At 43.2% G+C, this 15,538-nt stretch overlaps 1 protein-coding gene and 1 long non-coding RNA gene across 6 annotated transcripts in view; one reads left to right on the top strand and one right to left on the bottom strand.

The window, feature by feature from the left end:
- The window catches only part of LOC130532683 (intermembrane lipid transfer protein VPS13B-like), a 231,590-nt gene that overhangs the window by 142,357 nt on the left and 73,695 nt on the right, over window positions 1-15,538 (top strand). For all 3 annotated transcript variants that reach the window (XM_057045445.1, XM_057045444.1, XM_057045446.1), the window contains exons 32-34: window positions 8,318-8,521; window positions 12,394-12,520; window positions 13,610-13,753. In XM_057045445.1, the coding sequence (XP_056901425.1) occupies window positions 8,318-8,521; window positions 12,394-12,520; window positions 13,610-13,753 (475 nt within the window). The remainder of the gene's footprint in view (window positions 1-8,317; window positions 8,522-12,393; window positions 12,521-13,609; window positions 13,754-15,538) is intronic.
- LOC130532690 (uncharacterized) lies at window positions 8,515-14,446 on the bottom strand. 3 transcript variants are annotated; one of them, XR_008952403.1, is made up of 5 exons: window positions 13,949-14,446; window positions 13,302-13,416; window positions 12,765-12,964; window positions 12,361-12,534; window positions 8,515-9,432 (listed from the first exon to the last, which is right to left on the bottom strand). It is a non-coding gene; the product is annotated as an uncharacterized LOC130532690 (long non-coding RNA). The 3 variants fall into 3 exon arrangements; XR_008952402.1 differs by lacking the exon at window positions 8,515-9,432 and having other exon boundaries at window positions 12,397-12,534; window positions 13,315-13,416; window positions 14,117-14,438; XR_008952401.1 differs by lacking the exon at window positions 8,515-9,432 and having other exon boundaries at window positions 12,397-12,534; window positions 13,315-13,416; window positions 13,949-14,437.

The following is a 15,538-nucleotide window of genomic DNA, read 5'->3' on the forward strand; positions in this document are numbered from 1 at the left end:
AGACATGTCTCACTGGTTTAAATGTAAAGATTTCTATGTTTTGTTGTGTAAAAAAAGCTCAAGATTTTTCTTTTCTTTGGCCTCTGAGTAAACAGTACACTACTGTATACAGTTATTAAGTTATTAAGAAGACATATTGTTCCCTCATGATTGCATCATTATCGCTTTATTTAAATGTATTAATTGGTGAGTGGCCCTAAAAACCCTGATAGTTCAAAGCCTAATTTTCCCGTCATTTCTTTAAAGTTGTTAAAAGTGCTATGATGGCTTCTCCCAAACAAAAGGCTTCAGCAAATACTTGAGGTCAGAATAAAGTCTTTGTTGTTTCAGGGCTATTATACAAATGTGGAGAAACCAAATGAATTTATTCTGAAATTAGTCAGTAGTTTTAAGAGTTTTTTTGTTTTTACTTTAATGTAATGTTCATTAGCCTCCCTGTTTACAAAAAGATCAGGATTCATGTCCTCCTGTTCCTCTCCACCCAGCCCTTTTGTGCCAGGTCATCTCACAGGATGTTGTAGAGGTTTCCTCACCTTCCTGTGACTCTCTCCTCTCTGCTCTGTGCTGCTCGTGTCCCTATCCCCCTGCCATCTGTCCCATAATCTCTGTCTTCTGTGCAGGATGTTGTTGAACATTTTTCTGCACGTACCCTCTCCTCTTCTTCACCTCCCACTCTGTTTGGTCCTCTCACTGCTCCCTCTTGTCAGTCTCTCTCTGGTCAGCTCACAGGAAGCTGTAGAGCATTTCCTGCCACCAGGGCTGCAGGAAAGAGGCCAAGTGCAGCTCTGTTTGATGTGCCATCTCCTCTAATTCATTTCACCTGGACTGCTCTCTGTGCACATTTTCTTCTCAACAGAAGCTCCACTCACGCTCTTCTTCTTTGCTTTCTTTGCAGCTATTCCTCCTTTTATGTCTCAATTTCCCCGTAGCATCGAGCAGTTCGGTCCCAGATACTGCCGAAGCTCAGTGATGAGGATTTTAGGCATTTGTTTTTATTTATTTTCCTTTTTTTTTTATTTCTTTTTTTTTGTTTCTCCACATTAAACATGCTCAGTGCCTGAATGGTTTCTGGATGTCTGCATGGTGGCCAGAAGTTTTGCCGTTGTGTTGCACAAATGCCGTATTTTCCCAGCGTTGCCTGTTTGGAGTTGTGGTTTGTCGGGAGCCTGGCCTGCAGGGCCACTTCCTCCTCTTTTCTGGAAAACTGCACCAAAAGAACGCAGTGATCGGCAAGGCAGGAACAAGATGTTACACGATGAAGCGGTAAAGGACTGTAAAGCGTTTTTATCTTAAACACAAATATCTTCAGGATTAATTAAATGGGGTTTTTTTTATAGCGCATTAGTGTTTTACATTCTTGTGCGTTCACTTTTTCTGTTAATTTGATCCTCATGACTTCAAACATGCTGTCTTTTTTCATCCTCCAAAGTAAAAACAGAGAACAAACTTTAGAAATACTCCTGTGGGACATGTTGGACAGGACAGGCTCCAGCTGAAACTGATTGAGTCGAGCCTCTATTTCATCTCTGGGCTCCTGTGTTCCTCTGAGATGTACCAGCTCTAACAAACATCCCTGCACACAACACGTTATGCTTTTGTACGGAGGCTGCACCATTTTCTATATTCTTCCATCTTTCTTCCATCCTAAAGAAACAACATCACTTTGAGGACTTAGTTAAGCACAGAAGTTCTCTCCCTCCATCTATTTCTTTAGTTACAGGGGGAGGGGAATGTAACGTATAGAAATGTCACTTTGTGTAAATACACTCAGTGCTTTGCTTGAACGTGAGCTCCATTTCAGTATTATAAACACCGGATCTGCTCTCCTTTTCGGTGTAAGTATTAGCTGATGTAGGAAGCATGTGTGCCCCAGATTATTGAAATTATTTTATAACGTTGTTCTTTGCTGACATCCAACATACTTTGACACTTGCTCGCCCCTCTGTCTCTGAGTCCTTCGTTTTTTCCAACCTGTCTCTGCTCTAAGCCTTTGCCATAAGTTTTTAATTATATTATGTCAGTGCTTCCAGCAGCAGTTTGTCATTTACATATAAGTGTGTCTCTATATATTATTTCTTTATTTATCAATTTAATTATTGACTTATTTATTTATTTTACCCTGCTTTTGTTTACTCGACATAAATCTGAATTAGAACCCGATTTTTAAGGTCAAGGCAAACGTCGGGGAGCGAGACCTACCATTGTAACTATCCAATTTCATGTTTGTTCAGCCTGTCTGCTAAACCTGTAGCACACATTAACCTAATCAAATATAACCATCATTTCCCCCAACTCTGTTTAGGAAAAATTTCATTCTTTATCCGACGAAGGATAAGGCCTTGATATGTAATCCTGCTGCTTTAAACATTTGTCAGAAAGCAATAATTGCTGTGAGCGGATAGTAATCAGGTTCAAGGTGCTCTGCCAAAGGCCCTCAACGTCACAGATAAAAATGAGCATCTTCACAAATGCGCACAGCATTGCAGCTCGTGTTGTACAGTAATGGGATCCATCTTGGTAATTCTCAGCCACTTAATCTACTGTATAGCAAGAGAGCGAGAGAGGGGAAAAAACCCAGTAGTGCTTCATGCTATTTGATCCATAAAGTGTGTCTAATTTTACAGCTCCGTAAAATACCCTCCCTGCTGGATCACAGATCGAACAATTCATGTGTAATCCTAAATCACAAAGACCGTTCCAAACTATAATCATCCTGTTTTGAGAATAACAGATAATTGATTATACTGTTTGTTCCTCACTTAAATTGTGAATGAATTTCCAGCTGTGTCACATTTGTTTGCCTTATTGGTCTGATGCGTTGCTGGCATGGTCTTGAAGAATGTGGATTTTTCCCTCAGTTTTGTTTTTAAGATTAAGGAAGGATAAGAGGAGTAAGTCATTGTGTGCACCTCGCATGTGCTTCTTCCAGCTGTGGTGTTTTTTGGGGTTTTCTTTTTTTGCTTTATCATCACTTATTGTAAATCTATTTGAAACTCTGTCAACTGGAAAGCGATTTTAAATCTTTCCTGTTTCAGATAATATTTGATTCAGTACAGGTTTTGTTTGTCAGGGAGGGAACACCCACAGAACTCTGCCAGAGAAGAGGACTGGACTTAAATTTTTCATCAGCAAAGGGATAATTTCCTTTAATTACTGTAAAATTAGCATTGAACCGTGCACTGTTCGGCTGGAGCCTGATGAAAATGACATGCACATGAGATGAAGCCTGATCCTTGGCTACTCCTGCCATGTTCCCCACTGCAGCCAGTTATGAATAATCTATTCCATACATGTGTTTAGTGATTAATTAATGATAAAGCCTCTCAAATTCAATTGTTAGAGGATGACATCATTGCAAAACATTCTTAGAGGGGACAGAAATCTGGTTTCAATCAGAAAGACGTCAGCGAGGCTTCCCTTCGCACCTCTGCATCAGAGACCCACGGCTAATGTGCTTCATAAAGGCGCCTTTTTGTCTATTTCTGTTCTCAGAGCTGAGAGGAAGCATGTCAAATCTGCTACAGTGAACAGAGGAAGTGATTCAACGGGCCGTAGCCCACTCACTTCATCTGAAAAAATTAGAGCTTTGTCCGGCGCTGACAAGTGCACGCAGTTAACTTGGTCATTCAAAGTCTCCCAATGAGTTCACTTGTATAATATCATTAATAATCTGCTTTTAGTTGAATAGGTGGATTCGAAACCACACGCACGTATCAGTCATATTCAGCAGCAGCTACTTCAGGCGGTGCAGATTTGTTTTCCACAGATATGATGCAGATGTTGGAGTGAGCGGAACAGAAGCACCTACGCGTTTTAATAAATGCTTTTTCGCAGAGCATTAGCTGAACATTTGGAAGAGAACTAGAAGACGCTAAGTGATGTGATGCCTGTTGTTATGCACCTTTAAAAATACTTTCCGACATGAATATGCCTTAAAGGTGTTCCCTGTGGAATACTAGGTCTATGTTTTACTGTACAGTGAATCGTGGAATATGTGTGTGAGGTACAGTTTATGTTAGACCATAAATACATAGTATTTAATGAAGATGGTAAGAGCCCAGTCTAAGTATGCTCTGTATCAACAAGAAAATCTTTTAACGTTCCTGTAAACAGGATATGCAGTACTTGCTGCGCTACAACATGTGTCGGCAGGCTGTTGCTCGGAGCAGTCGTGAGCAATACGCTTAATGTAACCTTTGAGTATTCATGTTCAGGCTCATGGCGAGAGGCAGGACTACAGACTGGACGGGGCAACAGTCCATCACAACACGCCTAGATGTCATTCAGAACACCGTGGGGCAGTAAAGAGCCTCCAGTCAACCCAGTGTGCATGTATGGACGCTTTAGAAAACCTTAGTAACCCTAAATTATTATTTTTTGCTGGCAGGAGTCTGTCAATAAAAGAAAAAGTAGGCACAAGGATGGTGACATAGCACTTTAAGTTCACAGTGTATTATTAAAACGTTTTCCGTTGGATTTGTACTTGACAAAAATGATGTATTGTCAGTTTTGTTGTCTCAGATTTTTCCCCCCTCTGGTTAAAAAATATCCAATTATCAAATATTATTCTTGCAGCAATAAACTTCTGCAAGTAAGCGGGCCTTGTATTCTGCTGACTCGCCTGTTCCCAGCAGCATTTTCCCTGGTTCCCTCCAAAAGCAGCTTAAAATTCAAATTCAGAGCCTTAATTACTGTAATTGGTAGATGCAAATTAACAGCAATTGGATTTGACTGGGGCCATAAATCCACAGCTCAGATCTTGCAGAATTTCTGGCAATGCAGAGCGGACCACCGTAGGCAGGGGTATTTAACTTACTAAGTAATTGCAAGTTTCATGAATCATAATGCTTATGAATTCCCCCTTGGCATCATCGCAGGCCCAGTGGGATTTTGCTTTAAGCCATTGAGTCATAGCGAGTCGATTGAGAAGCCACTGTGCATTCTGTTTCTCCTCAACAGCAAAGCCACAGAGCAACTGCCTGGTGCTAATTGTGGTTGGTTAAGGGCATTCGGAGCCATAGATTAATTAAAATGAATGATAATAGTGAATCACTTTACCCATCTTGCATTTATATATCTATCAGGTTGTTTCTGCATTTTCAAGGAGTCGGAGCCCAACGTGATGAAACGGACTGACACTGAAACGTGGGCATTTTTCCGCGTTTGCAGTTGGAATGTTCAGTAGTTGAGGTCTGTTCAGCATTAAGGTCAGAAAACATTCATTAAATATTGCACTTCAGAGTACAAACTTAATTCGGCATGAAGTGACAGAATTAAACCTGAGAGGTTGATATAAGGTGTAGTGGAAAGCAGGGCTCCAAGTATCTTTAACACACGTGCATTGACATCCACTCTGGCCTTTGTCGGACGTGTAAGGAGACGTGTATTGCATGTGATTGTTGGGGAAATGGAGTGAAAAACAGGTCTGGGATTTGGGGGTTCAAGTTGTGGGTTTCAGAGTGACAAGATCCAGAAGCCAACGGTGCTGGTCTGTGCCCCAGTGCTTCCCGCCCCTGCTGCCTCGGTTCAGGGATCGGAGATGTTGGAGGGGGGATGAAATCTTGAGAGGGTACGGTGAAAGAACAGTTAAAGTGAAGGGCCGGAATCCACCCTGCCCCACAGGATCTCCTCTGCTGCAGGCTGTAACGTAGCCCATGGCTCCCACACTCCTGCCATCAGGGCCTTAGCCTCAACCAGATCCCTCCGCGGTTTGTTTTACAACCTTGAACCACATTTAGCCTTCAGAAATGTAGTAGGTAATCAGGCTCTCCCAAGAAAACTCCTGAACCGTCTCGGCAAACCCTTTGGCTCCCTTCAGTATTATTCAGTAACAACTCTTTAAATATATTTCACTTTATTTTACTGTGCCTAAAACCACTCCTGCCCTGCGAGCCCTTAAATGAAGACATATTTACAAGTTGTGAGCAGCAGCAAATGAAACCCAGGGTTGTCTCCTAATGAGCTCATTTGCCATTTTATACACTACACGTACGTTACAGTGGGTGTTAACTGGTGTGTCACGGACGTGCCCAAAGGCTCCCACATTCATCCTGCGTCTGTTTAGTAAGAATGAGCATCACGGATTCTCTGCTCCGGGCTTCCACTCAACCGAGGGTGTCTCTTTGTGTGTATTTTCTGTTTTTAAGGAATCTGAAAGACAATTTAATTCATCAGTGATGAGGAACTATTTAAGCTCTCTCTCCAAATCCTGCAGCGCTGTCATGCCTGCACATATTTGTCTGCTGGTTCCCACTGGAGGGCTCAGCTTGGATGGAGGTTTTGACTCTGAGCCATAACGGTGTTGGACGGGTGCCTTCATGTTTCAGCTCTGATGCAAAATCAGCTCGGTGGCTTTTTCAGATTCAAATCCAGTTTAAATTGTGTCAGAGGGGAGTCTTTTTTTTTCTTTTTTTTTAAAATAATGGCCACGAATGCCATGAAACAGAGCATTCTTGCAGCTGAGCTTTTGATCCATTTTTTTTTTTATAAATAGCAGAATTTTGTCATAAAAAATAATGTTTCTCTGTGGTCTTTTCCTGCAATTAAAATAAGATTGGCTCAGGAACAAGGGCAGAGCGAAACGGTTGTGTATGAGAAAAATATTCTCTCACTCTCTCCCTTCCCTCCCTCATCTGCGAAAGCAAGCAAGCCATTTACGACTTGTTATTTTCCTTTTGCTCCACGGTCTCCACATGGCAGTGGCGAGCAGATGTTTGATAATGGCATGGGAGAGCCGGTAGGGTGTGTTCCACCTGCTTCGATCTGCGTGTTTTTATTTGGTGCGAGCGTACGGTTGGTAGAGTTAAAGTGCTGCGTTTCCCAAGGCATTCTCCGATTCTCCTGGCCAAGCCGTGTGGTCTTCACATGACCAATCAAATATGTCAAACCACCAGTGTTTTCCCCCCCACATGTACAAAAAAGTCTGGCTTCAATTATTATTGCACCCCAAGGGGAACTTCCAAAATTCCTCCCCTCCTCATTTGTCAGAAATGAAGCGTTCTCGTTTCCTGCGATCAGCTGAAATATGTCTTTTGATATTAAATCACACCCGTTCCCACTGAATGCATGACCAAGACAAATGTTTATCATATTTATTTATGTCACTGCCGATGACCCTGCGGGGCTCTGACGGCAGGGGAGCCTGTTCTGCCAATCGGGAGTTTACGGATCGCCTCGATCAGTTGATGTTTAAAGCTAATTTGGAAAGAAAATGAGGTACCGGTAACTGTGGTTCGTTCGATGTGAAAAATATAGTTATATAATATAGTTATATAGGGAGGTCGAGCAGGTACTCTTACAGAATTCCTAATGAATCTCAACTGTCAAATCCCACCAAAATCACAGCGAGTTTTTGGTTTGATTTCTGTTGTACTGTGTTGATAAATGCGGTTCCCAATGTTGATTAAGGATCAGTTTCACTTGTTTGTAAGTCAACAATCCAGAGTTAATCCAGTTATACACCTCAGATCTCCCAGAGCCATTGTTGTTGTACTTGGTGCTTTTTGTCATAACAGCACGCTCTGGTAGATTCCGTTCCACTGCGGCTCAGGGGGGAAAAACACTATATGAAAATTGCCATTGACGTTGCAGAAACAAGAGTGCTGCTGCTGCAGCTGTGGCTGTTTTAAGCTCTTATTTATAGCATTTGAGCTCTCATTTGAATTCACCAGCACACATAAACATATCATAACGAAGCCAATGTGCTGATGTCATAGGCAGATGTTGAATTTTGACTATTCTCTTTGCTGTGAATTAGTCGGCATCTTTTCTCGAGCTGACATCATTTTTCCTTGACGGTCCTGTGATGGTTTCGTTGCGCATTTGACTGCAGTCACAGGCGGAGCTGCCCACTCCCGGCGTATCTCCCCATCAACGCTACCTTGTTACAGTTTGTGTATACTGTAGAAGCCCTGTGTTTCTGGAGACAGACAGACAGACAGACAAAGGGAGGCAGTGAGAGCTACTACTGTGCCGTTCAGCCGGGGCTTTAAGCAGTGTTTACCATCAGTGATAAGCTGGCATAAATCAGAACAATTATAAAAGGCAAACCATTCCACCTGACGACTGGGGTTGTTTATCTTACTAGTACCAGAGGATTTGATTCAGTCGTAAATCATCCTGCAAGAAAACTTGTGCTACTTAACCACTCAGTAGCCCAGGGAAAAACATCAGCAGCGTTTGGCAGCTAGTGTCAGAAGCTCTTTCGATGGTCACATGTAATCCAGTTGGTTTAACCACGCAGGTGCATCATCAGTTGAAGTCTGTTTATTCAGAAAACGTTATCAGCTTTCACTGACTCGCCACTTCTTCTCTCCAGACGAGCTTTCAACCTTGGCATCCTGCACGACCCGGGGTCAGAGGTCGAGGATCGTCAGTACCAGATCGACCTCCAGTCCATCAACATTGGAACGGCTCAGTGGGAGCAACTCAAGCCAGAGAAGGAGGGATCCAAAGGAGGAGCATCGGCGGAGAGTGAGAGGAGCTCCCAGAACCCGGCTCTGGAATGGAACATGGCCAGCAGGTCAGTATTAGCATAATCATCATGAGACCAAGATTCCGAACGTCATCTAACTCGTTCATCCAAATGTGGGCCCGTTTAGACAATCTCTGGGGCAAGGGTGAGCAGGAGTAGGTGATCTGAATTTTAGTTGACGTGGATGTTCACAGGTCAGATTTTGTGTGCGCTGCCACTCTGGGGTTGGGGGGGGGGGGGGTCCTGTCTGTCACCCAACAGCTATGGGGATAAACACCTCCGGCTTCCACCTTCTTTAAATGTCCTGTCTGATTTTGATGGTCCAGGTTTTGTTTGGCTAGTATGATGTGTTAAAGTTGGTCCAGTTTTCAGCATGTAAAACAAAGTTTTTTCCAGAATCATATAAAAGCAAGTCTTGGTGCTGTTCTAAAGGATTCTGTATTCATCCCACGTGGAAGCAGCAGCGAGTGTGTCCACACCGCGTCTCTATGCAAAGTCATAAATATAAACGATTTTATATATATTTTTATAAACTTGGGAGCTAAAAAGCAGCACAAATGTTGCAGCCCATTTGGCTCCCCATGCGTTTTTCCACCCGTGTTTTGAGAGGGAACAGGCCCAAAAATCACAGGCAAGGACCAAACTTAACTAAAAATAAGCTAATGTGGAAGAGCGTGACAGGAGCCTGATTGAAACTCGTCAGTTTGCAGGTCACCAGAGTCTGGATGAAGGTCGGCTGCTGAGACACAACACCTTTAACATGCAGACACGGTCCGACCCACTCTGCAAGAACCCTGAAACCAATGTTTAGGCCCCATGAACTCTGGTGTTTTCGTATTATTCTAATCATTATTATTGTTAGTACATGTCTTACATAAACACTCTGACTCTGGCTTTTGCCATGAAAACACAGTGCTGCTGCCATTGGTGATGCTGAGAATTAGCTCCCTGGCCTGCCACTGAAAAAGAAAAACATGGCCTTGCATTATTATGATTAATTAAAGCATCACCCCAGCGGTCAGTTCTACATCCTTGCCTTTGTGTTGCTCTGCCTCTTTAACTTCAAGACACAGCAGCAAAGATATTAGGACAGCGTCTCGCCTCCGACCTCTCCGCTAACGTGTTTTGTAAATCTCTCCTCTCTCTGAACTGTTTCTTAACAATGGCTGCGGATTGTTGTAAAACAGCTTTTACAGAAGGCAGCGGGCTTGGACCCGCGTCAGGCTCATACACCCTATTACCGAGTCTGACAAGCTTGTATAAGCAAGGGGCTACTTAGGTTTGTTCTAGACACTTTTTTTTTCTCCCCTCAATTTGTTTCCGTGTTGATAAAGACAAGTCTGCTTTTGCCTCGTGGAGAGGCCAGATTCTCTGACAGGGCAATGAGGTGAGATTCTGGGCTCACACTTTAGGCTACAGAAGATTCTAAATGCTTTTGTGTATACTCAACTTTCTTTGGACATACTATGCAGCGCGTCTGGATTTCAATTCAGAACTTGATGGATTGACCTGACATCTAGCCTCGCAGTTACTATACGGTCTTGCACTATAACAAATGCTCCTTTATTTTTATAGTGACTTTTTGCAAATCTGTGGTGTCCAAATGACAAATCACCTAATAATCAGAATGTTTTATCTCTGTCTTTCCCCATTTTCAAGAATCCTTCTGTGCGCTTATGTTGAAAAATTTAAGCTGGACTTTTATCTGCATCTAAATTACTCAGTGGTTCAATTTTCCCCTCTGGGGCCCAAAAGATTGTAGGTTTTGTTGAAGAATGGTCTTTGCTAAACTGACCTGGACAGTATACCCTGGCTGCAGCCACCCTTGTGATCCAGCCATCATGGAACATGTGATTTAGAACGTTCCGACACGTTCAGGAAAAGGGAATCAGGTTCACAGCTTCACTTGTCTGCCGCAGTCACCCGCAGAAGCTCGCCGCCTGTCTTATAACAGGTCCTGACACTTGCACCCGCCTTCAAGGCTCGCACCTTTTGCTTTTTTCCAACATCCCCTCTAGTTTTTAAGTCGTGGCGTGTTCACTCCTCCGCTTCTTGGGGTCCGTATCCCATAGTTGAGGCTCCACGGTGGCCTCGGTTGGCTTCCTGAGGTTTTTGTGAGGACATTCCAACACTGTGGATCCTCTGACAGGATCTGTCCTGGTCCCAGATTGCTGGGTAGGAATGGGTCTGAACTTTTCAGCTCCTATCTTGTGAGCGATCTGCTGCACAACTCGCGCATTTACACACACTGGTCAAGATACAGCTTTGTATTATAAGTCGTTATATCCATCTTCTGTGCTTAACACAGAGTTTTCCAGTCCATATTACTGGTAAGCTGAGCCTCATGAGTCGGAGCCCTGCTGGTGAATGATAGCACCTGTCCACTGCAACGGGACACTCGTTGTTTCACTCTTTGTCTGAGGGGAGATTAGCCGCCACCAATTGGCCTCACAGATCATTTCACCTCCAAGTATGGCCTCCCTCAAACTCACTACGCAAAGAAATGCATTGGAAAATAATCCCTTCAGGGCACTGCAATGCACATTTGTGTATCAGAGGTGAATATGATATTGGTCCTTGTTAAGTACTGTACTCTGGGTCACCTAGAAACAGGGTGGGTTTTAAACCCGGCCAACTATAAATATTGAAAGCTGTTCCTCTTGATTGTTTTAATAGCAGCAGATGTGGCAATTAACACCACCTTATAAAGCCCGCTGGTATATTTGTTTTACTGCTAACAAATGTTCCCACAAATATGACCTGATTGTGGGAATGGGCATTAGTGAAAAGAGAGAGCCAATGTGAGATGTTGTCTATTTGATCTCATGTACACAATTAAGGGCTGTTTATAATTGAGGCTTGTCAAATAATGTCTCAGTTGGCCCCTGCAATATATTCAGGTTTCCATCTAACAAAAAAAAAACCTATAGGAGTGTTTCACAGTTTGGACCCGCATGAGAAAATGTATTTTAAAGTCACTTTTGACTTTATTGTGTTAACCTCTTATACGTGAAGGAATGGGACACATTTTACAACTTTACAGATTATTAGATTATACCAATCAGCCAAAACATTAAAACCACAAAGACAAATGACGTGACTCACCCAAACATCGTTAGGGAACGAGCACAAACCTTAAAATAATGTGCTCCACCGCAGCACAAATCACATTCGGGAATGGTTCGACTAACATGACAAAATACCCACAGATTTGACCTGGCCATCCAAACTCCCCAGGTTTCAATCCAATTAGACATGCATGAGATGTTGCAGAACAGTGGGAGGAAGAGAGAACCCCACAAGACCCAAAAGAACAACATGGCTACTGTCCAACAGTAAAGCAAATATGGTTAACAGATGAAGACTAGCAAACACATGCTAAACACTTTTTACCCCTCTGTTTGCCTCATATTCTGTCTTCATCAATTTTTTCTGCATGTCTTCTTTATTGTCTTCCACTATTTTCATATATAGAGCTGGAAGGTTACCTTGTTTTTATTGCTCCATCCTGGTCCAATTTTACTCTGGTACGACATTCACACATCATTTCTGTATGAACGGTGTGGTTTTGGATGCTCAGGTATCCTGGGTGCCAGGTTACAGTTTAAGCTAAAATTAAAATACAGTTTTTTGGAGCACACAGTGAAATCTGAGCAGAGCACAGAGCGATAATGAGCAGAGTGGCCCGCAGCCGCCCTGAGCCTCGCACCGCTAACGTGCTCCGGTTGCTGGAAGGAAAGTCGACATGTTTGTCCAAAAGAAATCCAGCCCAGTGGAAGCATGAATTTTGGTGGGAACCAGTCTAAATCAAGTTTACATTATATATTTTTCTAACGTTAAAGCGAAAAGCTTTTGATTATGTGTACATTTTTGTACAATAACGGTACCCCTTCTCAGCTCGTGCTGTGTCTTCTGTTCAGTATCAGGAGGCATCAGGAGCGCCGAGCCATCCTGACACCGATCCTGACTGACTTCTCTGTCCGGGTGACGGCCGCGCCAGCCATCATCTTCAGTAAGAACGTGTCTCCTGACTGCAGTCAGCCCGAGGTCAGTATCAACTCCTGTTTTATAAGCAAAGTGAAAACCCTCGTTCTAAAATCACGGGTTCGGATCTAAAATGTCACTCAGAGTCGTCCGTATTTTCCCATTTTGCTTCATAAAGCGTTTTCATTACTAATGCTGACATCGCTTTTACTCTGACCGTGACCTGCTGGTGTCATGCCTGATATCATTACCCTCACAATCCATATGAAAATAGACTTTGATTATATCAAATGTCACGAATCTTTACCTTTTTGCCTCTTAACATACAGTAACTAACTCATTAGGAATTCCACAGCTTGTCCCTGGTGTATTGGAGGCTCTTGACCCGCAGAGTTCAAACCTTTCTGCTTATACAGCTGATGTTTTCTGGCATGGCTCTCTTAGACTTCCTGTCTCTTTGATGCCTCGTCCGTCCACACTAATGTGCCCCTTGACAATGCCTCACAGCTAATCCATAGTTTTCACCAACACACACACACACACACACACACACACATTGTGACATTGTAACTCCCAGAGATATTGAGACACAGCGCCAGCAATAACAAAAACAGCCCTATTGAACTGTGCAATGCATATACCATAACAATGTAATTATTCAATATTCTACTACTTTTCACATGATTTTTCAGCTACATTTATTTAATATTAATGTATTTACTGTGCAGTATTTGTTTGGTTTGGTATCAGGTCCTCATTTGTTTACGTGCTTTATAATCTAAATTTACCAGCTGCTTATAACCATGGACACAAATGTATCTATAATGACATTATGTGAAGTTACTTTTGATTCCTACTTTGGTGCCTGTGTGTGGTTCAACTCTGGGGTGTTAGTGAATGATATCCTGTTGGATGTAGCCTCCAGGCTGTGGTTGAAAACGCTGGCTGTGGGTGGGACCCTGGAGAGGATAAGAGAAGGGGAAGAGAAGGAAAAGGAACAAGTGAGCTAAGATGGCAGATAAAAGTAGACTGTGTTCATACAAAGGAGGACTCAATGCTGCAAACAAGCCTGATGTTCTGCTCAGCTATTGCTCTCCCCAGCCACCTCCTCCTTCATATCCCTGCTGTCTTCTCTCCCTCATCCCTGTGTAGGAGGTGGTGGTGTGTGGCCACTCCCTGGAGGTGAATGTGACGAGCAGCCTGGACTTCTACCTCAGCGTTGCCCAGGTGCAGCTCCTTCAGCAGCTTTTCAGGGACAACATGGTGGGGATGGACACTCCAGAGAAAATTGCAGAGGTACACGAGAACCCACCTTTGATTTCAGCTCACTACCATCAACATGCCGATAATAAATGTCCTTCCAAAGCGCCACAGTTTGAGCTAAATAAGCTGCGCAGCTTAGGCTCCGTGATGGCCGTGATCATAACAGTGCCCCTAGCGATCATCTGTGACTGTTGTGGTTTAATTTATAATGTTTAAATATTTACTCACTCAGTGCGAGTCGGCCCTCTGATGTGACCTTAGTTTACTGTGCTGTGCTCATCTGCAGCGGTGAGGGCTGTTCCTATTGTTTACAGGACAGGGAGCTCCTAGGCGCCATTTGCGACGGCTGACCTCTTATTAAAGCTTTCTAATGGAACACAATATAAAAATATTTACCAGCTGTGATGAGGATGGGAGTCGTTGAGGAGGAAAAAGGATGTGGCCGAGAATGGGAAAGGAAATGGAATGAAGTGAAGTTTGCGAGTTGACACAGGGATTTTATTGGTTATGGGAGGGTGTGTGCAGTACGCACGTCAGCCGGGTCCTGCGTCTGTAAAAGCTGCTGTAATGTGAAGCAGTCCACCTTCCTGGAAAAGCAGAATTGCGTAATAATCCCACTCACTTTACCTTTATCTTTAATAAAATAGATGCCCAGTCCAATCTATACTTTCTGAAAAGATGCTAGCTGTCTAGATTTGAGTTTTTTCCATTTCTTTAGTGCAGTAGTGTGGAAACTATGAGCTGCTTCATCACATATTATACCAGTGTAGATATTGATCAGTTATCTTAAAGCCATTGACTCCTGATTTGGATTGATTCATGGCCCGATTCCCTCAGTAGGCTAACAATGTACATAATTAGAAGGTGCAAGATGGAGGAAGAGTCGGCATTTCCCTACAGAAATCGTCCACTATAGCGACTACAGTCTTTAGCTAAGTAAACAAACCCATACAGCAGGATAAGAGTGATTCAGTTCATCCATTACTGGAGAGAAAATACCTTGATCTGTCTTGCAGATGTTTTTGCGTCAATTGTGCCATATTAATATCAGATGATTGATATCTTGATCTTTATTTATTTGCTTTCCTAGCAGTGCCATTATAGAGTGTAACGGTATCACCATTAACGCTGCAGTTAGCCAGTATCTCTTCATCTTGGTGCAGCTGCAGAGCGCGGAGGTTACTCTCAGCAAACTTGGCCTGGCTTTGGCTTTGCGGACGGTCTCTGTAAAACTATTTGTACCTCCATCTATCTCAGTGGTGTAAGTCTTTTGGCATCTGCATCTGTCCGGCTGCTTGGCCCAGACCCCACAGAAGGGAGGTCAGTGTGGCTAAGACATAATCACTCCTGATGCGTAGAGGTCTGCAACGGCTCATTGTGCATGCTGGAGAGCCCTCTAGTGGTGCTCTTTATTACCACATAAGTGTGTGATTTCATGCACGGGCAGGCTCCTGGGCTGTTTCTCTTCTTTCACAGTCCGCTCTGCCAGCAGCCTGTCTACCCCCTGCTAACGTATTACACACACCAGCATTAAATAATATCAGTAGTGTGTGCACAGACATGGCTGGGAGTGTATGATTTGGAACAGGTAAAGCGTTTGGATATTGTTTGAGTCTAACTGGTTAAAAACAGATGCTTGTCTACCCCCTGCTAACAGGTAACAAATAGCGTTCCCATGCATGTAAATGTGTTTCCATTCCACAATGAGAGTCAGAATATGGACTTTTTATCTATGCTTTTTAGGGAGTTGTCAAGTTTGTTTGTTCTTTCCTCATACAACCTGTTCAAAAATTCCAATTAATGGCCGGTCTTGAGTCT

Source organism: Takifugu flavidus, chromosome 10 (genome assembly GCF_003711565.1).
Source record: "Takifugu flavidus isolate HTHZ2018 chromosome 10, ASM371156v2, whole genome shotgun sequence".
In the NCBI taxonomy this organism is placed as follows: Eukaryota; Metazoa; Chordata; class Actinopteri; order Tetraodontiformes; family Tetraodontidae; genus Takifugu; species Takifugu flavidus.